General features: G+C 36.9%; 1 protein-coding gene and 1 pseudogene across 1 annotated transcript in view; one reads left to right on the top strand and one right to left on the bottom strand.

Moving 5' to 3' along the window:
- The window catches only part of LOC127432685 (dopamine beta-hydroxylase-like), a 60178-nt pseudogene extending 51553 nt beyond the window's left edge, over positions 1-8625 (top strand).
- A 1575-nt stretch (positions 8626-10200) lies between these two features.
- Positions 10201-25300, bottom strand: part of sardh (sarcosine dehydrogenase) — a 108674-nt gene continuing 93574 nt past the window's right edge. Inside the window, exons 20-21 of the mRNA XM_051684515.1 lie at positions 22398-22533; positions 10201-11602 (exon numbers count right to left, since the gene is read on the bottom strand). Coding sequence (XP_051540475.1) covers positions 11474-11602; positions 22398-22533 — 265 coding nt within the window. The 3' untranslated portion in view covers positions 10201-11473. The remainder of the gene's footprint in view (positions 11603-22397; positions 22534-25300) is intronic.

Below are 25300 nucleotides of genomic sequence, written 5' to 3'. Positions count from 1 at the left end.
ATCACCCTGGCAACTACCCAGAATACACAAGCAACCACACAGTAACACCCTGTCAACCGCCCAGAACATCTTAACAACCACCCAGAATACACTAGCAACCACAAAGTAACACCTTAGCAACCACTTAGGAACACGATTTCAACCACATAGCAACACCCTGACAACCACATACAACATCCTAGCATCATGGTGGAACATTTTTCATGGATGAGCAACTCTCACATTTTCTTCAGGAAAAATAGACATATCTAGGAGCCCATGTTTTTGCCTAATTTAGTCTGACTCATCTCCCGCTACAAGTTTTCTTCTAAACTCCTTACTAGATGGATTAAACCAACAAACTTGCTGTTATTTCTGAATACAAAACTCCTCTTCACTTGTTCTGTGTGTGTGTTTGTGTCACAGGATGGAGAGATTCCTCAGGCATTTGTTTATGGTACACTCCATCTCTGAGGAGGTTTGATGCAGGCATCATGGAGCTGGGGCTAGTGTACACCCCTGTCATGTCCATTCCCCCCTGCCAGCACTCTTTCCAGCTGAATGGCTACTGCATTGCCAAGTGCACACAGACGGTTCCAGCTTCCTCACACAAACAAACATTCTGAAATGCTGGCTTGACTGCACATGAGTCCAAATGAGATGCAATACATCAACCCTAAACAAATTAAGCAAAGCAATTTAATTCTGACTTGAAGATGAATCCAGTCCATACAGTTATAACTGCATTCTGGGTTGCAATTCTATTAAAACTTGTTGGGTGTTTTCTTGAAAACAGATTTAAGCTTAATTTTGAGAAAATTATGCAATCACAAGGGACTAAAAGACCATAAAAGCACTAAAAATACTTTCTTATCCAGAACTGTGTGTAATAATAGTCTAAGAAACCAGCCCACAGTGGCAAAAACTCATTAAGAAAAGAAATATTTTTTTAAAACAATGTTATATAAGAAAAAAGTATAAGAAAGAGGAATAGTTCATCATCTGATTGTTAGTACTTAAGAAGTAAATGTAGACATTTAGTTCATCAGTCATCATTTATTGTAATTGTCATACTGCTATGTTGCTTGGAACTGCACCCAAGACTTTCACCCATTGTTGCACTTGTGTATATGGTTGAGTGACAATAAAGGGATTTGATTTGATTTGGTTTCCTCAACCTCATGTCTTTCCATACCTGTATAACTTTCTTTCTACTCGAAAGGAGAAATTTAGCAAAATGTCCTGGCCGCTCTTTTCCATGCAAAGAAAGCATACATTGACCAGGAGCTGCCAAGCTCCATAAAAAGGGCAAAACCACCATAAAAGTGCAGTTAAAGGATGACTTGTGTGCTATATACAAAGTCTGCTGAAGCCATACAATAGCTTTGTGTGAGGAACAGACTGTAACTTAAGTTGTTATTCACTGAAAATCTTCCCCTCTGCCATTGATGTCATTGGTTCTCAAGTGTCTAATGATAAACTTGCATGACATATTTAAATATGTGTAAGTATAAAGAAGATTTGAGAACTTGGAAGAAAACACTTGGAATGATTCTATTAAATGGATAGTTCATTAAAAAATGAAACCCTGTGCCCAACCCATTAGACTTCTTTCATCCGTGGGACACAAAAAGAGAGGTTAGTTAATCAAAGAGTGTTATCAAAGTGAACTTAATATTGTTTTTAGATTGCTGAAAAGCCTGTTAATTATTAATTCACACTTGTTTATGTTTTTTTCCTCTGCTCTAGGCTCTTCCTGCAGGGGGTATCCATATCTTTGCATCCCAGTTGAACACTCACCTGGCTGGCCTCAGGGTGAGAACTGTCCTGGTACAAGGAGGCAGAGAGTTGGAGGTGGTACAGGAGGACAAACATTTCAGCACACATTACCAGGTATTGACACACACATTAACAAGCAAGACTATGCATATTGGGCATACAATTCCTTACAGCATAAAAAAAAAAAAAAACTTCTAAAACCAGCCTAAGCTGGTTGGCTGGATTTTGATAAAGTAAAAGTAACAATAATGTTACTGATATTTCAAAATAAGTATTTACTGAATTGAAGCGACTTAACATTTTGTACATTATTTTATAGACATATCACATTGAAATGCCTGTATCAAATGTGATACAACAGGCTTTTGAGGTCTGTCTCTCAAGTATTATTACATTACATTCACGCCCACCACAATTAAAACACAGAGCTTTGAAAATACTGACATATAATTTTTGTTTAGATATATTTATACTAGATATATTTACACATATACTGCAAATGGGAACTGATGTTTTTCATATATGCGGCCTGCTCTGTCATTAAGATCTTATTGTTTTTCATTTCAAGTTATTATGATGTCTTCTTTCTATAACCTACTTAGACCCAGCAATAAAAGGTTTCACAATTTCGCTTTTTTAAATGTCAGTGGCTGTGTCTCGTTTGGAAGAATGCGTCCTCCGGAGGTCGCATTTGTCGGCCGCATACGTCATCGAGGCTGTCTCGTTTCAGAAAAGCGAGTAGGATACTCCGAATGCAGCCTTCGAATGCGACCTTCTTTCACGGGAATTCGGAGGATGCATGAGGTGTATCCTTCATGGGCACTCACAACCCACAATTCTTTGCTTCAACGGAAATGTCTAAAAAAAAATGACACCAATTTGCCCGTAAATATGATGTTCAAATGCAAGGAATGTTAATTCCCAAGTTGAAGTACCTCAGTAGATGGGTGCTGAGTATATAATATGTATATATTATATTAATATATACTTAAAATAAAGTATTAGACTAAAAGTACACCTGTAAAATCTATTTTCTTTTCTCTTTTCATCATTATAACTCTCCTAAAATGTACCTCATACATTCCCTTCCAGAGGGACTTTGTTCCCTTCTCACTCAAAGCGCTCGCGCTTGTTAAAGAGTGTTGTGCTGTCATAGCAACCATGTTACGTTCCGTTTCCATTTGTCCCACGAAGTCCATCTCGTTTAAACAAGACTTGTTTAAAGGAGGACACTTGGTATACTGCAGCCTTCAAAGGACGCGTCCTACCTAGCATGCAGCCTTCCAAACAAGACAGTGTGGCATGGGGGGGCGTGGTCATGTATTGGTCTGCAGGAGAGGGAGAGTGGTAAGGATCGTCACCTGGGTTATGATTACTCTAACGCCTGTCTCTAAATATAGTGGTGGCGGAGGGAGACCTGAAAAGGCACACGTCACAGCAGGGAGAGAGCACCAGGGACGAGCCGAGAGCAAGACCAGCAATATAAAGAGCCCTGATTATTGAGTTGGCTGTAAGCCGTAACCTTGAATGGTTAAAAGAAAAATAAAGACTGATCTTAACTGTTCACTGTCTCCTGACTCCTCCATTGGCCACGAACATAGAACTTCTACAGTCAGTATAGTGTTTAGTGCATAAAAAGTATATGATAATAACTGTTGTTTAATATATATATATATATATATATATATATATATATATATTCATGTTTGATTTGATATGCTGAATTGTAATGTCATACATTTCTTTAGACCAAGGAGAGGAAATTGTCATGGCCAAACTCCCAAACATATGTTATCTCTGAAAAGCCCAGAGTGTCCTGCTAAGATACCTCAAATATTTATACTTTGGCAAGAATGGGCTAAGAGAAAATGGTAACACTTTACAATAAGTTCCATTTGTGAACAGTTAAAGGCATAGTTCACCCAAAAATGAAAATTCTCTCATTTACTCACCCTCATGATATCCAAGATGTGTATGACTTACTTTCTTCTGCAGAACACAAATGAAGATTTTTAGAAGAATATTTCAGCTCTGTAGGTCCAAACAATGCAAGTGAATGGTGATCAAAATTTTGAAGCTCCAAAAATCACATAAAGGAAACATAGAAGTAATCCAAAAAACTCAAGTGGTTAAATGTATATCTTCAGAAGCAATCCAATTGGTTTTGGGTGAGTACGGACCAAAATATATGTAACTAAAATAAAAATAACTCCTTTTTCAATATATATCTTGCCATTGAAGTCTCTACGCATGATCATGATTTCAAGCTCGATTAAACTTCCTAGTGCTTGACGTATGTGCAGAGCACTAGATGGCGCTATAGGAAGTGTAATCATGCTTGAAATCAAGATCACCAAGGAGACTGCGTATATCAAGCTTTATAGTGAAAAAGTTATATTCTGGTCTGTTCTCACCCAAAACCAATTGGATCACTTCAGAAGACATGAATTAAACCGCTGGAGTCTTATGGATTACTTTTATGCTGCCTTTATTTGCTTTGTGGACCTTCAAAGTTTTTGTCACAATTCATTGACATTGTTTGGACCTACAGAGCTGAAATATTCTTCAGAAAATCATAATTTGTGTTCTGCAGAAGAAAGAAAGTCATACATATCTGGGATGGCATAAGAGTGAGTAAATGATAAGAGGATTTCCATATTTGGGTGAACTATCCCTTTAACATTAACTAACAACAAACAATACATCAGCATTTATTAACTAATATTAAAGAAACCTTATTGTGAAGTGTTACAGAGAAACTTAAAAAAACAAAAGTCCTGTACTAAAATGAATTGCTGAGTCTCAGGAGGATTATGAGGATTATATAAAGCCTGATGCATCAAATATGATACGGGAAAAAAAATCATATTAAAATAACTTTTAGATTTTGAAAAAAAAAGCTCCATTTCAAAAAACATAATTTTCTGACTGTGATTTAATATGTGAGGCTGTAAAGGGTTAAACCAACACTTATTTTTGTACAAATTATCTGTGTATTAAAGAAGATGGTGACCATTTTGCCAGTAAATTACTGTTCACACTTTTAAAATCTGAAGCATGTTTACATTGGGGAAAGTGAGATATTGCAAACATTATAGGAAACGCCTGCAGCCAGCAAGCAACCAACAAAAGCTCAGATCTGCTGCATTTAGACTGTCAATAGCAGCACCCACACACACTACTGAGCCTGCCAATTTAAGTCTAACCTGCCAGCGCCTGAAAACTCACATTTCTCTAGCATGTTCTACAAATAGCTGTGTTTTAAACCTGATCTGAACATTTGTGCTCACTGCTTTATGCATGTCAGGGTGATGTTCTCATGACAAAGTGCACATAAAAACACAGAAGACAGGAACAAAATTACTGTGGTAAATCTGAGCAATAGCACATATTGTACATGTATGTCAACATACAGTATATGAACACAGAGTCCATGTTTTTGCACCTCATTTCATCTCATTTATCAAGAGCTTTGCTCAAGATTCCATTTAGAAACCTAGTGAAAACAACAATCTTACAGGAAATCAGCATGTTGGTTCTAAATATTCGTGCCCCAAAAATCAGGGCCGCTGTGCTTTGGACATCACATCCCTTTTGATCTCTGGCTAGCAAGATAATACATTTGCAAAGAAGTACAGTACATGATAGAACACAGTTTTGGTCTCAGTGCTGTGGGGTTAGTGTTAGGAGTATATTAATGTGATTACAATTGAGGCTAGGTGATATGGCCACTAAAATTATATCTCAATATTTTTTCATCCAACTGACGATATCCAATAAACATGTACAGTATATCTCAATAATTATGTATTTGCTCTGAAATGGCTTAAAAGCTATTTGTTTTTGTTTTCAGAGGAACCATAATTTCAATTTAACTGTAGTCAAGTAGATTCAAAATGTTTAATGCATGAAGTAAAATTAAAATAATAATAATAATAATAACTAAACACATGGAAGAATTATATTTAAATTTTTTCACTTATACAGTGATACATAGTAGCCTAATAAAAACAATGATTTACCTAAATAAACATTAAATAGTAAATATAATATTTATGAGTAATTAAATATATTTTTACTAAAACAAACTTTTGTGGAACACAGTTGAATATTACATAATATTCAATTATTATTGTGGGACCCAGTCAAGCTCATAACTTTTTTTGGCGGAACACTGAAAGTGCATTGCCATGGCAGTGTGTGTGTATTTTACAGTTTACAGTGTCCTCATTACAAATCTGTTAAGATGCTGTGATTTCCTTCTTTACTGTGATACTGTATTGTATTTTTAGATTTGTACATTAACTCGTGGGGGTTACAAATATTTGGAATTGCGCAATTGTGTGGACCTGCAGCACTTCGTGAAATTTGTCTAATTACACACTCTTTGAGGAAATGCAGTGGCTAAATAAAAGCTGCAATAAAATGTTGGCTGTCTTTGCGATAATGCTTAATTTTATATAGTCAGCAAAATCATTGCGATTATATTGTAAATATTCGATATATCACCCAGTCCTAATTACTACAGTATAAACGTTTTTTGCATAATGTTTGCTCATGTCTCGCGCAACACGTGCGTTCTATTGTAGTTCAAGCTTTGGCCACTGGGGGGGGGGTGAATATAGAAATTTGTAAGGAGCACAATACGACGATAATTGAACAAAAATGAGCTGCATGGTCGAGTTGCCAGAAAGAAGCCAATGCCACAAAAAAGCCCGGTTACAATAAGCTCGACAACACCTTGACACGCCTCCCAGCTTCTGGCACACTGTAATTTGGAGTGACGAGACCAAAATAGAGCTTTATGGTCACAACCATAAGCATTATGTTTGGAGAGGGGTCAACAAGTATTGTGCTCCTTGAAACAACCACACAGTCTTTTTCCAGAGCAGCCTGTATTTCTCCTGAGGTTACCTGTGGGTTTTTCTTTGTATCCCGAACAATTATTCTGGCAGTTGTGGCTGAAATCTTTCTTGGTCTACCTGACCTTGGCTTGGTATCAAGAGATCCCCAAATTTTCCACTTCTTAATAAGTGATTGAACAGTACTGACTGGCATTTTCAAGGCTTTGGATATATTTTTATATCCTTTTCCATCTTTATAAAGTTCCATTACCTTGTTACGCAGGTCTTTTGACAGTTCTTTTCTGCTCCCCATGGCTCAGTATCTAGCTTGCTCAGTGCATCCACATTAGGGCTAAAAAACGAATTGACTATTTATACACAGACACTAATAGCAATTTAAAAAGCTACAGGTGTGGGAAATTAAACTTAATTGCCATTTAAACATGTGTGTGTCACCTTGTGTGTCTGTAACAAGGCCAAACATTCAAGGGTATATAAACTTTTGATCAGGGCCATTTGGGTGATTTCTGTTACCATTATGATATAAAAAGGAGCCAAACAACTATGTGATAATAAATGGCTTCCTATGATCACTATCCTTAAATAAAAGACAGTTTTTTTGCATGATCAGTTATATTTTCAAAATCAATGCCAAAATTTCACAATTTCTGCCAGGGTATGCAAACTTTTGAGCACAGCTGTATATGAAGCCATTTATTATCACATAGTTGTTTGGCTCCTTTTTAAATCATAATGATAACAGAAATCACCCAAATGGCCCTGATCAAAAGTTTACAATTATAAATGTATAAATAATAATTACTGAAATATAAACCATGGTTCGAGGTAAACGAGTTTTTGTATTATTTTATGTTTTAATCACAGATGTATAGGCTGCAGAGTTGTGGTCACAATGAACTGCTCTGTGGAAATAAAGCTGAAATGAACTCAAAGCACCTCCTGAGCTGAGATGTCTGAGGTCATTTGAAGCACTCATAGAGGATACTTCTGAAAAAAATTAAGAAGACAGAAACAAAGAAAGAGTGAGAACCTTTTACATGAGACTGCACACCTCCGTAAAAACAGCGTATCATATATGCGCTTAGATGGCTTTTCTGTCATCTGTTCTTAATAATATAATAAAGTGTGTTTCTTAAAGCGCGTGTCTGCGTGCCACGGGGCAAATTATTTGTAATATTAATTTGATAATAATAATGGGTTAATAATAATAATAATGTAATACATTAATGGGAAAACAAGCCAAATATCATCTTGACATCGTCAAAGGCATCAGCTATTTGCGATCACTCTGACCATCGTCGATCCCCGAGATCAATCGTCTATCGGCACAACCCTACCCTCATCAACAGGTACAACACAAGTCCAAGAGATATTCACTACGAAACACCAGTTTAATTCCCATTTTGTTGTCCTCTTTCTAGGTTTCAGGGACGTGAGGGTTGCAGCTGTCCCCAGACCAGTGTGGAAGACCAGTTTTCCTCATTAACCTGGGACAGATTCAGGGTGGAGGTACTGAACTCCCTTTACACCACATCCACGATCTCCACGCACTGCAACCAATCCACAGCAGAGCTGTTCCCCGTGAGTATACAACAGTATGTTGAAGACCCATTATAGTCCAAAAGGAAAAACAATGTTAAGTAAATAGGACTAGATGATACAATCCCTGAGCAGTAACATCTAGTCTATTAAAAGTAGTCCTTATGACTCATGCGTCACATTTCAAGTGTTAGCTTTTTAGAGTGACGATGTTTTACAACTGGAACATGCATTACTTTTTTGTGGTACTTTTTAAACATGTATCTTACAGTAAGCCTTTTTTATTTACATAGAATGTTTGTGTTCGTCTGTCTATTTTTTCTCTTAGGGACAATGGGAGAAACAGGAGATACCAGTGGTCATGGCAGAGCTCCAGAGAGAAACTTTCCCATGTGAGTTTAGCTGGCGAGCAGCCTCTCAAAATGACAACCCTACAGAGGTCAAATCAGACATCAGCGGCTGATGCTCCAGACACACGTCTGCCACCTGCAGAGTTCATTTCATCCTTAATCATGCTTTTCCAGTCTGGAGGCTCAACAACAGAACCACATGGCAGCCAGTGCAATATGGAGGATTTGTGCTTCAATGTTATTGGATGAAAATAAATGGCTGAAATGTTCTTGTGTGTTTATAGTGTTATTTATTGTTTAAACTTGCATTTGCCCAGAATTAACCTAAGCACATACATTGGCCCCAAGAAGTATCGGAACACTTAAAGGAATAGTTTGAAAAACAAAAATTCTCTCAGAATTTACTCACCATCATGCCATCCTAGATGTGTATGACTTTCTTCTGCAGAACACAACATTTTTAGAAGAATATTTTGGCTCTGTAGGTCCATACAATGCAAGTGAATGGTGATCAGACCTTTGTAACTCCAAAAATCACATAAAGGAAACATAAAAGTAATCCATAAGACTCCAGTGGTTCAATCCATATCTTCAGGAGCAATATGATAGGTGTGGGAGAGAAACAGAAAAAATGTAAGTCCATTTTATTTATTTTTTTTACTCTAAATCTCCACTTACATCTGAAAGTCAAATGTGGTACCTGATTAGTTTCACTTTCACATCTGAAAGTGAAAGTTAAAAAGGAGATTTAGAGTAAAAAAGGACTTAAATATTGTTCTTTTTCTCAAACACACCTATTATATCACTTCTAAAGATAGGGATTTAAACACTGGAGTCTTATGGATTAGTTTTATGTTGCCTTTTTGTGATTTTGGAGCTACAAAGTTCTGGCAAGAATTCACTTGCATTAAATGAACCTACAGAGTTAAGATATTTTTCAAAAAATTTTCATTTCTGTTCTGCAGAAAAAAGAAAGTCACACATATCTGGGATGGCACGAGGGTGAGTAAATGATGAAATAATTTTCATTTTTAGGTGAACTATCCCTTTAAAATTTATTGAGTTATAGCATTAGGCAACAAAATATATACCCAATTAGCACATTTATATATGCAAATGCAAATATCTTTTCTCAGAGCTACACTTTTTGGAGACTTTTTTGAAATTACGTTTATCCAGCTGGTGACAAGGTGATTTGTAGTGGATGTATGAATTTGGGTCATTCAACGTTGACAAACAGAAAGTGTCCCAACTTAATTTTGAGAACTGTATCCATTGTTTTATTTATTGGTTATTGGAGTTCAAAATAGAAGCAGCATTAGGTATAATTTGGACCATTTAAGGTGTAGTCTACAAAAGGTTCTAAATAAGGGTCTCAATGTTGAGATTGCATGACCAGCAAAATACTACTAACCTTATATTGATAACTATAATCAGACACTTTCATATTCAGAATAAATTAATTACAGGTGACAAATATACCTCCAACTGGGGTATTTCTACAATGGCAATGGTAACTAAAAACGTTTGTGTGATGCTGCATGATCTATGCCACATCTATCTATCGTTTGTCCGGTTAAACAAAAATAAACAAAAGTACTTAGTGAAAATTTCTCTATTTGTTATTTGTTCTTCCACCAGGAGGTCATTATGGCACTCTTACAGAATGACAGTATTTCACAACAAAATAACAACTCTAGGTTTTATTGTTTACAAACTCAGCAAATTCACACTATCAAATTAAATGCAGTTGAACATTGGCAAGCTCAGAGGTTAGTCTTCACATATAATTACTATTACTAGCATGAGCAAGTTCACCAATAAGTAAAATGTTAATTTAACAGTTACAGTACATGGAAAAGGGCATGAATCCATAGGCCAAAGTGCATAATTAAATTTCAGTTTCTGACTGGAAAATACAAGATCATTTTTAACCTGTACACAAAACACTAGGGCTGCACAATTAATCGAAAAATTATTGAGATTACAATTACAGCTGCTGCAATTAACTAACTGTGAAAGGTGTCAATTACAGCATTCCATTTAGATCTACTCTCATTGAATAAAAATATTGTATTTAATTTTCTTTTCAGTGGTTGAGCATTGTAACCAATCGCAGACATGATCGTTGAGTACATAAGCCTATCACTAATGGTGCAACAAAACTAGAACACTCCCATTAAAATATAACGATATAACAGCAAAAATTAAGGAACAAAGTTCTGAGCTTGTTTTTGGAGGCGCAGCTTACATAAAAAATATGGATTGAAATTTGCCACACAAAAAAGGAATTTAATGTAAATTCTATGAATCGAAATTAATAACTGTGATAACATCAAGGGAAATAATCAGCAATTATGATTTTTGTCATAATCGTGCAGCCCTACAAAACACCCATTTGTATTATGTGTTGAATAAAAAAAATATATATGTATTTGGCAAAATAGTAAACTAAAAAAAAAAAGTTAATCAAAATCATAAAATAATTTTTACTTTACAGTTTTTGACCACTGATTAACATTTTTAATGTACATCTATTCTAGGAAAACACCCACATATTCCATCTAGTATTAAGACGTATTATTAAAATGAGGCAGATTTAATGTTTGTGCAGAGGTCACAATCTGCTATCCTAGATTTGCTTGTTGAAATGGTATTATTTTCTGAAAAACATGAAACATTTAAGGCACAGATGCTTTAATTTGAACACTACTATAACTGTACCAATAGGTCATTTCTCAAAATCACATTAGTTATTTGTTTTTATATGATGCTATGCCAAAGATGACCCCTTTAAGACTGAATATAAATACAGAAAAGTCAGTATTTTGTGTTTGTCCTGGAATGCTGATGTTCATTTCATGGGTTGGATAAAGGCCTGTAAACATTAAGCTTGTTTATACTGAACTCAGTCTAGATCAATTACATTCTGGCTTTCTGCGCTCCACTCTTGTTCTGTGGTTAGCTGTAGATGCCCTTAACACGCTTGTTCTCAGGGTCAAAGGGAGATTTCAAGTGAGCTTTAGCCTTGTATGTGACGCCCATCCTCTCCAGGGTGAATTCTCCACTGCGAACAAAATCCGGGTTCACCTGCAGGGGATTTGAACATACAAATATATTTAAATTAAGTTTTTTAGGCTCATATTTCACAAGAAAAATGGTTTAAGGTGAAGTGTATAATTTCTGCACCACTGGTGTCACTAAACAGAATTGCTTAAATAATAACTGTTTACTATTTTTCATAGGAGTTTTACTTGAAAAACATGTAAAACTTGGATTAATCTCTTACAGCAAAGTTGGTGTACCTTACAGCCCGTGAGCTCTCGGTCTAAACTCAGCTCAACTATAAAATGCCTTTAATCTACATGACTATTTTTTGCTTTCAATGTCCAGCTTACAAGCTACTTGAGTCAGTCCATTCACATCTTAGTGTGAAACCATGCAATTAAAATGAGGTCTGCCTCTCTTCACCTCTCCCTCTTTCTATCTTTGTCCCTCTCGCTTTCTCTCTCAGGAGTTGCATCTTTTTAATTAAATCTGAACAAGCTTCAGGCAATACCTTGTGGAGTAAAGATAAAGTCACTGGAAAACTAGCATGACCTCTTTAAGTGGGACATTGCAGCCTTAATGGACACATTCATAGATAACCAGTGAATTGGTGCTAAGAATTAAGCAATAAGGAGCAGGTTGTGGCTGCAGTAACTATAACAGAAACTAGCGACCAATGACTCTCCTACGTATGGATTACAAGATAGTATTTGCTAAGTGTCTTAAAGCTCAATATACTGCACTCCTGCTTTCAGGTATTTAATGTCCTATTTATTGTATAAATGTCAGAAACACATAAATCAGGCTTCAAAGAGTGTGTATACCAATTAAATTAACACACACAACTATCTCACATACATAAATATACTTTAACTGGTTTTGCTGTTGTAGAAGCAAACAAGCAAATTGAATAAGATGCACTTTTCTATTAATATACCAGTTACAATCAAAAAGCAATTTGCAGAGAATGAGTTTTAAATATATAATCGGCTCAATTAACTGCACTTATATTATAGAGGGAATGAGTTTCCTTTTGCCAACACAAATCACTTTAATTCAACCATTGTGCAATAAATTGTTTTAACTAACAAAGTTGCAAGGCAGCTTGGGTTAACCCATAATTTCAAAAATATGAAATGATAGTGTTGGTAACTGACTTAAGTTAAAATTGTTGAATGTAGATGGCTTCTTGGCGAGAGAGCTTGCAGTCACACGTGATGTATTTTCACAGTGCTTGGAAGCCCATGTATAATTCCATTTTCATTCAAAATCAAATGGCTATCACAACCCGAGTGAAACATGATATTCAGTAAGAAAAATAAATAAATAATGTTGGGCGGGACTTGATTTTATGCATCTGCAATTGATTGGATCGAACTGGTCGAAAGTGGTCTCTATAAGACCTAAAGGGATCAGGGATTTGTGATGTTATTCAAAAAGCAAGTAATTTCAGAGCTGGACCAAGTTTTTAAATTTTTAATAAAGATTGCAAAGACAAACATTGTTTTGCTTGTGGAAGTTATGTTTTGAATGTAACAGAAATGATGCATAAAGTTTTTGAAATCAAAAACTTAAACTTTTAGAAGGTAACTAGAAACTATGAAAAGTTTTATGCACGAGTCCCCAAGTCTCTCTTCCATGACTAATGCTTCTCTAACATTCTTATTTCCAGCATTATTACATTCAATGTTGTGTCTGTTATCCCCTGTCCCTATCTCTCTAGTGTGTGTGTGTCTGTATGTGTGTGTATGTGTAATGCAGTGAGCAGAGACAGTTGAGGTCTGATCAGATCAGCGCTTGCCTCTGTTACACAGTACTGCTGTCCGCAGGGTGGAATGGAGATGTCTCAGTTCTACCTCCCCCATCTGTCCCTCCTCATCTAGTCCTCTGTCAGTTAGCATTAAGTACACATCCCCCTGTATCACGTCAAAGTCGCGGAGCAGGGACTTCAGAGTCAAGCATTATAACGCATACACACTCACAATGTAAAGCTGTATAAGCAAGTTTCTCCTTTGCAAACAACCACTGACTTGTATCAAACGCTCAACCCTACAGCTGGGTTGTGTAACGGTATATACTGTGTGACTATCAAATGGTGTCAACTGGTGGAAAGTTTGCTATACCGTTTACACCATAGTAGATGAAGTGGCTATATTTAAGAGGTTATCAGTGGGCAGGACTGCTTTACATTATTTATAAGTGACAAAGAAATATAAAGTAAATGTAAAAATACAGAAAGAGACGTGTCTCAAACAAGTCAAGATGAGGAAGAACTTGAAATGGAGATGTTACATCATGAATGGATTTTGTTTGGTTCTGCAAGAAATATTGCAACACTAATATAGAATTCAACTGATGTGCAGTCACATATCTTGATTGTGCATATATTTATTATTTTTCAGTGGCTTTGAATGTGGCTCATATAATAAGAATTATTATATGTTTCAGAATGAGGTTTTACTGTTTTTACTCCAGTGTTACAAAATGTGAAAATGTTTTTGCACTGTTGCTAGAATTATCATTGATTTTTTTTTTTATGAATGATTGTATCTTCTGGTTTGCGCTCATCTAGTTCTAAACAAAAAGAGGAAATAATCTCATCAAGTACCTTTCATTTGTAACTATTTAATTCACTGTATCAGCGATTTCGAATGTAAGCAGGTTCCAGGGGGTGCACAAATAGAATTGGATTTTGCTTTGCTTGACCTATAAAACAAAATGTATGACTTAAAATGAAAAATAATAGGGATTATTATTATTATTATTATTATTATTAGGGTTGTGTAAAAATATAAGTTTTGTAATATAATCCTTTCACTGCGCGTTGAGAGTAACGCATTCCATTTAATGGGTGTCCAAAGAAGAGATCCACGCAACCCATTAGTCACTGATAATGTCTCTTTTAGTATCCTTTCTGTACTTCACATGATTAAAAAAAAAAATTAATTAATAATTCTAGTAAAGATGGTGTGCGAATCGTTAATATGCGCTGAACCAAAACAAAATGCTAAACTGCCGGTAGTCTTAATGGTACAGTACAGTTTTAGCACTTATTCTACATATCAATGTAAATACTTGTAAATATTACAAATTATGCACACACCGATCAGCAACAAAATTAAAACCACCCACTTAATATTGTTTTGGCCCCCCTCGTGCTGCCAAAACAGCGCCATCCCGCATCTCAGAATAGCATTCTGAGATGCTATTCTTCTCACCACAATTGTACAGAGCGGTTGCTGTAGACTTTGTCAGTTTGAACCAGTCTGGCCATTCTCTGTTGACCTCTCTAAAGGCATTTCCATCCAACGAACTGCTGCTCACTGGATGGTTTTTTTTTTTGGCACCATTCGGAATAAATTCTAGAGACTGTTTTGTGTGAAAATCCCAGGAGATCAACAGTTACAGAAATACTCAAACCAGCCCGTCTGGCACCAACAATCATGCCACGGTCCAAATCACTGAGATCTTATTTTTCCCTCATTCTGATGGTTGAAAATTAACTGAAGCTCCTGACCCATATCTGCATGATTTTATGCACTGCAGCCACACGATTGGCTGACTACACCGCATGCCCAATTATTAGGCAAGTGAGTATTCTGATCTTATCATTATTTCCATGCACATTTTCCAACTCCAAACCATATAAACTTGAATGCTTATTGGATTCAATCATTTTCAGGTGGTATATATTTGTGTAATGAGGGAGGGTGTGGCGAAAGTGACTAACACCTTATATCAAGATGTTTATAATTATTAGGCAGCTTCATTACCTCCGGTAAAATGGGCCAAAAAAGAGGTTTAACTGACACTGAAAAGTCAAATATTGTAAAATGCCTTTCAGACGGATGCAACACTCTTGAAATAGCTCAACTATAGAGGCGTGACCACCGGACAATCAAACGTTTTGTTGCGAATAGTCAACTAGGGCGCAAAAACGCATGGAGAAGAAAAGGTGCAAATTAACTGCAAAAGACTTGAAAAGAATTAAACGTGACGCTACCAGGAACCCATTATCCTCCAGTGCCACCATATTCCAGAACTGCAACCTACATGTCTAGAAGTACAAGGTGCCAAGAGCTCAGAGACATGGCCATGGTCAAGAAGGCTGAAACACGACCACCACTGAATATATTCACAAGCTGAAGTGTCAAGATTGGGCAAAGAATTACATGAAGACAGATTTTCAAAGGTTTTATGGACAGATGAAATGAGAGTGACTCTTGATGGACCAGATGGATGGGCCCGTGGCTGGATCACTAATGGACACAGGGCACCACTTCGAGTCCGGTGCCATCAAGGTGGAGTAGGGGTACTGGTATGGGCTGCTATCATTAAGGATGAGGTAGTTGGACCTTTTCGAGTTGAAGATGGACTAAAACTCAACTCTCAAACCTACTGCCAGTTTCTGGACAGTACTTTCTTCAAGCAGTGGTACTGGAAGAAGTTCTCAGCATTCAAGAAGGCCATGATCTTTATGCAGGGCACTGCTCCATCACATGCATCCAAGTACTCCACTGCTTGGCTAGCCAGCAAGGGCCTCAAAGATGCCCAAATAATGACTTGGCCCCCTTCCTCACCTTACTTAAATCCTACTGAGAACTTGTGGGCCCTTCTCAAATGTGAGATTTACAGTGAGGGAAGACAATACACCTCTTTGAACAGCATTTGGGAGGCTGTGGTTGCTGCTTCAGCGAAAGTTGATCGTGAACAGATCAAGAAACTGACAGACTCCATGGATGGAAGGCTCATGGCAGTTATTGAAAAGAAGGGTGGCTATATTGGTCACTGAATATTTTTGAAAGGCCAAAAATTTTATTTAACTGTCATTTTGTGTTACTTATTTGTTGCACCTACTCTAAAAATTGAGAATAAACAACTGAGTTGGCAGAAATTATTTTTGTAATTTAGTTGCCTAATAATTGTGCACACTTATATATTCCCCTGAGAAAGACAAAACTCACTTTTTCTTTGTTAAACATTCAGGTTTGAGGTTCAATAACATTTTGGATTGACTGAGATCATTGTGTTTGTTCAACAATAAAATTAATCCTGAGGAATACAATTTGCCTAATAATTGGGCACGCAGTGTAGATAATCACATGTATGATTGTTGGTGCCAGACGGGCTGGTTTGAGTATTTCTGTAACTGCTGATCTCCTGGGATTTTCATAGAATTTACTCAGAATGGTGCCAAAAACAAAAAACATCCAGTGAGCGGCAGTTCTGTGGATGGATTGGTTCGAACTGACAAAGTCTACGGTAACTCAGATAACCCCACTGTACAATTGTGGTGAGAAGAATGGCATCTAAGAATGCTATTCTGAGGTGCAGGTTGACACTGTTTTGGCGGCATGAGGGGGAATATCAGGCAAGTGGTTTTAGTGTTGTGGCTGATCGGTGTATATATATATATAAAATATACACTGACAGCCAAATGTTTGGAATAATGTACAAATTTTGCTGTTTCAGAGGGAAATTGGTTCTTTAATTCACCAAAGTGGCATTCAACTGATCACAAAATATAGTCAGGACATTACTGATGTAAAAAAACAGCATCATCACTATTTGAAAAAAGTCATTTTTGATCAAATCTAGACAGGCCCCACTTCCAGCAGCCATCACTCCAACACCTTATCCTTGAGTAATCATGCTAAATTGCTAATTTGCTAATTATATCAAACACAGTTGAAAGCTATTTGGTTCATTATATTAAGCTTAACATTGTCTTTGTGTTTGTTTTTGAGTTGTCACAGCATGCCGATTGGCATGTCTTAATGTCAATATTAGGTAAAAAATGGCAAAAAAGTAACTCGTCAGTCAATCATTGTTTTGAGGAATGAAGGCTATACAATGCTTGAAACTGCCAAAAAACTGAAGATTTCATACAAAGGTGTACACTACAGTCTTCAAAGACAAAGGACAACTGGCTCTAACAAGGACGGAAAGAGATGTGGAAGTCCAGATGTACAACTAAACATCAGAGTCTCTAGTTAGAGAAATAGACACCTCACATGTCCTCAGCTGACAGCTTCATTGAATTCTACTCGCTCACACCAGTTTCATGTACAACAGTAAAGAGAAGACTCAGGGTGAAGGCCTTATGGGAAGAATTGCAAAGAAAAAACACTTTTGAAACAGAAAAACAAAAAGAAAAGGTTAGAGTGGGCAAAGAAACAGACATTGGACAACAGATAATTGGAAAAGAGTGTTATGGATCTTAACCCCATTGAGCTTTTGTGGGATCAGCTAGATTTTAAGGTGCCTGAGAAGTGCCCGACAAGACATCTATGGCAAGTGCTACAGGAAGCGTGGGGTGAAATGTCACCTGAGTAGCTGGACAAATTGACAGCTAGAACACCAAGGATCTGCAAAGCTGTCATTGCTGCACGTGGAGGATTTCTTGATGAAAACTCTTTGTAGTAGTTTAAGAAGTTCTGATTTTTTTTTTTTTTTTTTTTTTCAAATTGTAATTCTAATTTTTGGCAATTTCAAGCATTGTATAGCCTTCATTCCTCAAAACAATGATTGACTGATGAGTTTCTAGAGAAAGCTGTTTCTTTTTTGCCATTTCTGGCCTAATATTGACCTTAAGACATGCCAGTCTATTGCATACTGTGGCAACTCAAAAACAAATGCAAAGACAATGTTAAGCTTCATTTAATGAACCAAATAGCTTTCAGCAGTGTTTGATATAATGCCAAGTGATTTTCTAGTACCAAATTAGCAATTTTGCATGATTACTCAAGGATACGGTGTTGGAGTGATGGCTGCTGGAAATGGGGCCTGTCTAGATGTGTGAACGGCGAGCTCTACGCACTGTGCTAGTTAACACTTTTAAAGATAGAAACTGGTGAGATTGGATAAACTCCATAACTGTTCTAGGAGGACAATGTGTCAAAGAATTCAAACTCCTCAGGCTCTGGAGACATTAAAAGACACTTACGTGCTCAAGCTGACACCCCGAGCGAGCCGCGAGCCTGGGAGTTGATTTGGTCGGAGAGATGCGGGAGATGTGGCGAGAGATGCTGGGCATGTCGGCAATGCTGACGAAGGTTGTTGCTGACTTGGAGGATCTTGTTGTGATATGTCGATTGATCACTGCCATGGAGACGATGTTCACTGAGGTGGTTACAAGAGTGGGGGATGTCCTTCATTTGGAATGGTAAACGTCCCAGATTACATTTCAGTAAGTGGCATAGGCCGACTGACAAAGGTGGGCTAGGCCTACCCAAGATTTTGTTTTATTATTATGCATTCGGTCTCAGACATTTGGCTCATTGATCGCTTCCACCTGAGAGAGCCCCTCCCTGGTTTTGTATTGAACAGGAATTTCTTGCCCCTATCTCGCCATTGCAAAGCCTTTCTATCAAACTAACCGGAGAAGTTAGGTTACACCCCGTTATCTCGCATTTGCATGCGGTATGGACAAAAGTGTCCAGAATGTTTAATTCAGACAGTTATTTAAATGTTGCTTTGAGCTTATGGCTGAACCCAAAATTATGTATTGACAAGTCACCTTTCTGCTGGACAGAGTGGAATGTGAGGGAGATTAATATGCTCGGTGACCTATATGACAGTGGAGTGTTGAGATCCTTTGAAAATATGGTTCAACATTTTGGAATTCCCAGGTCTCACTTCTTTAGGGATTTACAGCTGCGCCACCTGCTCTGTACTATTTTTGGGAGTAGCATACACTCCCCTAAAGTGGCAGACACTCTGGGAGTGGTGATTACTGCTTTTGGAAAAGGTCATGAGGCATCAGTGTATTACTCCCTGCTAATTCAGAGTCTGGGGGACGGCGCTTCAACTTCTCTCAAGAGATTATGGGAGAAAGATTTAAACTTTGTATTGGAGGAGGGAGTGTGGGCTAGGATTCTAAAAAACGTCAAGTCTGCATCTAGAGGTGCAAGGGTGCGCCTTATGCAATTTAAGATTTTACATCAATTCTATTGGACCCACTCTAGATTGTATAGGCTTGGTCTTAAGGACACACCCACCTGCTGGCGATGCCAATCTGAAGATGGGGACACAACCCATGTTTCTTGGTGGTGTGTTAAGATCCAAGAAGTTTGGTTGAGGGCTCAGAGTTTTATATGTGACGTATTGGACACTCAAATTTAATTTTGCCCCAGACTCTGTATTTTAGGCGATGGGGCGTTCATTAATATAGGGGATAAATATATAAGAAATTGGGTTCTAGCCAGTGTTATGATCGGCAGACAGATAATCCTTAGGGGATGGAGGTCAGCTGGAGCATCCTCATTTTAGGAGTGGTGCACGGAGATGGGCGGGGTGGCAGCATTTGAAGAAATGTCAGACAGAAGGCTAGGCAACCTGGGGGTATTTAATAGGAAGTGGGGCAGTTATTTGACCTTTTACGAAGGCTCTCAGGGAGGGGCAGTGAGAGGGCTTTATAGTTTTAAATATGTGTCATTATTATTATTTTTGCTTATATTAGTTTTTTTTCTTTGTGTGTGTATTTTAGCTTTGACCTCAGGGATGTTTGTTGGGGGTCAGGGAATAATGGGGGTTAAAAGTTGATTCTGTACATATTTTTTGTTTTTCTGTTTCATGTGTTGGAGTCAATAAAAAGTGTTAAATCAAGAAAAGAAAAAAAAAAAAAAGATTTTTTCAAAGAGTGATGGTGCTATTTTTTACATCAGTAATGTCCTGACTATATTATGTGATCAGCTGAATGCCACTTTGGTGAATTAAAATACTAATTTCCTTCCAAAACAGCAAAATCTGTAAATTATTCCAAACCTTTGGCTGCCAGTGTATACAATTTCAAGACATCATATTTATTGATAGAATACATGGAATTTGTATATGTTTAAAAAGCTAAAATTTTACCAAAATAATAATAAAACAAATTGATAAAATGTGTAAATTGTATATTTTTCTAATTTTAAAAGTTAGAAGTCCCCTGTATAATTAACAGCATTAACAGAGAGTGAATTTCTTTCATGCTGTATGCAAGCAAAATGGACATTTTAACCTAAATATATCCAAATGAATCAGAATCTAATTGGAATCAAATCGAATCGAGAGCTCGTGAATCAGAATCAAATCAGGAAATTATAGATACAGTATATCTTTTTAGAACTTCCCAGTTTTCCTGACTAACCACTGGGTGCCGCCATGATGATCGCCTTTGGACTGTTTATTGATTGTGGTCTCCATAAGAAGCAATAAGCTTTTTTGAAAATGTTTACACAGTTAATACGCTAAACATCACATTACCTGCTAAGAATATATGCTGATGCAAGTGAAAACACTAGAGACTGGAAACTGAAAACAGGCACCCCCTATGGAACACTTCTGCATTCAGGAAAAAGGTGGATAAGTAGGAAATCTGGAGAAATGCAAATGATAACTACATAATAATGGCAGTGTGTGTTCAGTAGAGAACAGTTTAGTAGCCAGTATCCTTTATCAAATTATCACTCTATACAGGGCTGTTAAATTATCCTATATGAGGGCATGACTCACCCTGGATCATAAAAGCAGAGGAAAAATAAGAAGAGAGAGAATACTGACACAAAAAACAGCGTCTCTAAAAAGCCAGACTGCGGAGAATTTAATACTTATCGCTTAAGAGTTTTTGCCCAATCCCTCGAGTTCAATAACACTTAAAATAGCATTGTAGATAAGAAGTAGTGACCCATTCTCATTTTTTGGGTTCTGACCTGAGTGTGTGTGTGTGTGTGTGTGTGTGTGTGGTAAACCTACTCTTTAGCTCTGTTCCAAAATCCATTGAACAGCCTTCCCTGTTAAATAGACCAGCAGGAGCTGATCCAGCTAGTAGACCAGCATAGCCTTTCTAATAAAGCTGACTGACCATGGAACTCTTGCTGGTTAAGCTAGTTACATAGTATGCTATTCTTATCAACAAGGTTGCTGTCTACTCTCTACATGCTATAGGCAGCTGTCTTCTAAAGCCGCGACGCAAACAGCAAGCATCTGCGTACAGGATGCATGGCGCAAATTTCGTCATCAGCAAAGTGCTCGAGAACTGAACGCATGAGGCCTGATTTTTCTAACCCCGCGAACACTGAACGAGCAGTGTGCGCATGCACCTGGAATTATTTGCACTTATTAGTGGGTTCACAAGGTGGCAAAACTCACAACTGAGCCGTTGCTGTCACAAAAAAGCAATAGAAGATGTAATCTGTGCTAAACATCAGAAGACGAAGGTGGAAACAACAACATGTGCACGTCAAGAGTGCGTAAGGAGATCAAGAGACACCTGCATTTGTATAACTCGAGTCTGAAGGACTGCAAAGTCAACTTTATGGGTCTAAACTACTGATGGTCCAGTATCCAGCATGCGCCAATATATGCACAGTCAAATGAAGTATACTTTAAAAGGTTAGCGTTTGACTGCATGCAGATGCTGAGCGTTCGTTTCAAAACCGAAATATACTTTGCGCTTAAGGCAGCATCTAACTGTCATGAAAGTTAACAATTTGGAACACTCTTCATAAGCAGTGACACGGCATGCCAAAAAGTGTTGAAAGGAATGTTGCAACACTAACAACGCAACACTCCAAGCATAAAAATGCATAAAACACATATATTGGGTAAAACCCAATAGATACTTTTCAGTATTTAATAAAATATACTGTATTTACGATCAACATTTCTCTCTAATCCATCCGCAATCATCACAATGCATTAGAATGTTGTGAAAAAGAGGTAGCTTAGAAAGCAGTATAATGTTGCTGAATACTTTTTATCGCAGCCTTAATGTCGCTTTCTAATGATGCCATAAAATGCAGTCTGGGTAGGCAGCTCACTGCATTTTTGAAGAAAGCCATTGAATGGTACTCACCACACCACCATCTGGATGGCGAATATAACCGTAGCCAATGGTCTTGTTGATGGCAAATCCAAACTCAGAGCGTCGCAGGTGGCCCACCGGAACACCGTTACGGAAAATAGCCTCCAGACCAAACATTGGCACTTTCCTGCACGAAAGACAAACACATGAATGCTGATCAAATGAGGCTACACTGAATAGCCAAGAACATTGGTCCAGAAATACCGCATGGCATTTTTATAAGCTTCAGAAGGCCACATCCAAAATGATTTCAACAGACACCAGCTTCTGACTGTTAAAAAGATGTTTTGTTATAACCACTGACCAAATTCAAATGTGGAGCCAGCGATGGGGAATGTTAATTTTCAAAGTAACGCGTGACATTATTACATCCTAATGAAAGTCACTAACTAGATTACATTGTTACTTTTTAAGGTAAGTAAACTACATTAGCTAAGTGTTTTTTTTTTTGCTGCGGTCAAGTGTTTGTCCCCGAACCTTGAATTAAATCAAAATAATGTGATGTTGCATGTAACTTTACTCATTACTTTCAAAAAGTTATCTGATGTAACAAGCACTTCACATTCTTATGACAGATAAAATAAATACAAAATTGAAGTTTATAATATTTAAGAACTTTACAAAAACGAATAGTTCCGACTAGGCCTGCAACGGTACACACAATTCATGGTTTGGTATGTACCTCGGTTTTGGGGTCATGGTTCGGTACGGTTTCGGTACAGCAGGGTAAACAAAGAATCTCTCTTTAAATTATTTATTTTGAAAACAGTGGCTGATGGGCAACAATTCTTATTGTGAATGCTGATTTACACATTACTGCACTATGCATATTTCTTCAATGAAATTACAATACAAACCTTAAGAGCCTCTTATATGCACATTGTATAAAACAATAATAAAAGTTAAAAAAGAATGTAAAAAAAAAAAAAAGTGCAATTACAATAATTGTAACTAAATTAAGACATTAGCAGTGCAGATTTCAGCTCACCACTTGTACTTTTCACTCAATTTTCAAAGTTTTTTTTTTTTTTTCAGGAAAATCAGAATATCCTCATTATTGGAAGAGAGGAGGGGGGTCATAATTTTAATTTGTTTTTTATTTAGTACTGCCCTGAGCTATTTGACATAAGTCCTCACATACTGTAAATTTCACAAGACAAAATAGTAACGGAATTTACACAAATGATCCTGTTCAAAAGTTTATATTCCATTGGTTCTTAATATGGTATGTTGCTTTCTCGAAGATCAATGACAGTTTGTGTAATAATTGTTTATGAGTCCTGAGCAGTGAAGCTGCCCACTTTTCTTAAGAAAAATTCACCAACTACTGTACATTCTTTGGTTTCCCAGCATTTTCTGCACATTTGAATTCTTCCCAACTGTGGCTATATGATATTGACATCCAGAGTAAGTGCACTATGCAGACTGCGTAATCTGCGTATTGGGAGCAGCAACTGCGGTCAGTAATACTACACTGAATATGAATAACACCAAAAAATTGACCATGTATTCAGATGGTTCCTTCCCACATCCTTCACAGTTTTAGCAATAACTGCTTTTTGAGTTATCAATAAAATGTGTATATCATTTCTTATATGCTGAGAACTTTCCTGACCCATGACTTATAAATAATCGAAGAAATAAAAATAATTAGATTTTTTATCTTTATTTATGTATACATCTGTGATCCGTGTTGGTTTATATATTTAATTTTTTAGGTTATTTTATTTAAAAAATATATATTTTTATTTTTCTTCACCTGTACTTCTTGTCTTTATGACTCAGTGATTGTATTCATACATTGTTGGATCTGTGTAATTTTGTACATTTTATTGAACATATATTGAACATTGTTTTTCAATAACAAATTCACAATTTTAGCACAATGTGTGGACTTTTCAGACAACCCCTTACCCGCCGTAGCAAAATTTTCCAACTTACATCCACGTTAAATTAACGATCTGGACCGATTTCGCCGTGACGCCATCTGAATAGCTTACGGGACAAATCACTTTTCGTATTCACTTTTATACTCTACAGGATGCTTGCCAGATTTTGGTTGGATTTTTCAAATTGACAGAGGAAAAGTTTGGAGCAATGGCTTACACGCCCAGTTATATGTAAGCTACTTTTTAATTATGAACCGATCCAAAATTATGCGTTATTAATAGGGATGTGCATGGTTTTCAAATACCAAAATCACTATTCGGTTATTCTGCACATGTTCCGACTGTTCACACGTGGACAGACATGCACTGGACGAACATCTTTGATCATTGTACCACAACTCACTGTTAAGTTTAAAAAAACTTTAATAATTATAAATGCATCTTAAGACACCTGCGTTCTGTTTTACAATTCATTGTGCAGGACAGTCACATTTTTTATATAAAAAAAAAAAATCAAAAATAAATCAAAACTATATTATATTTTAGCATCTTCAAAGTGACCACCCTTTGCCTAGATTTTGCAGAAATGTACTCTTGGCATTTTCTCAACCAACTTCTTGAGGTATCACCCTGGGATGCTTTTTAAACAGTATTGAAGGAGTTCCCATCTATATGCTGGGCACTTAGTGGCTGCTTTTCTTAATTATTCGGTCCAATTATTCGGTCATCCATTTCAAAAACTTTTTTTTATAAAATTTTAGTTTTGTAATTAAATAAATTAATATGTTGGCACAATTATATTTTTGTCTACAAAACTAATTTAAAACTTTAAGCATACGCCTTCAGATCAAAAGATTTTTAAGATCATGAGAAACATTTCAGGCAAGTGACCCCAAACTTTTGAATGGTAGTGTGTGTGTGTGTGTGTGTGTGTGTGTGTGTGTGTGTGTGTGTGTGTGTATAGATAGATAGATAGATAGATATGGCAGACAGATAAATAGATAA

This window comes from Myxocyprinus asiaticus, chromosome 42 (assembly GCF_019703515.2).
Source record: "Myxocyprinus asiaticus isolate MX2 ecotype Aquarium Trade chromosome 42, UBuf_Myxa_2, whole genome shotgun sequence".
NCBI classification, from domain to species: Eukaryota; Metazoa; Chordata; class Actinopteri; order Cypriniformes; family Catostomidae; genus Myxocyprinus; species Myxocyprinus asiaticus.
This window is presented reverse-complemented; position numbering and strand designations above follow the sequence as displayed.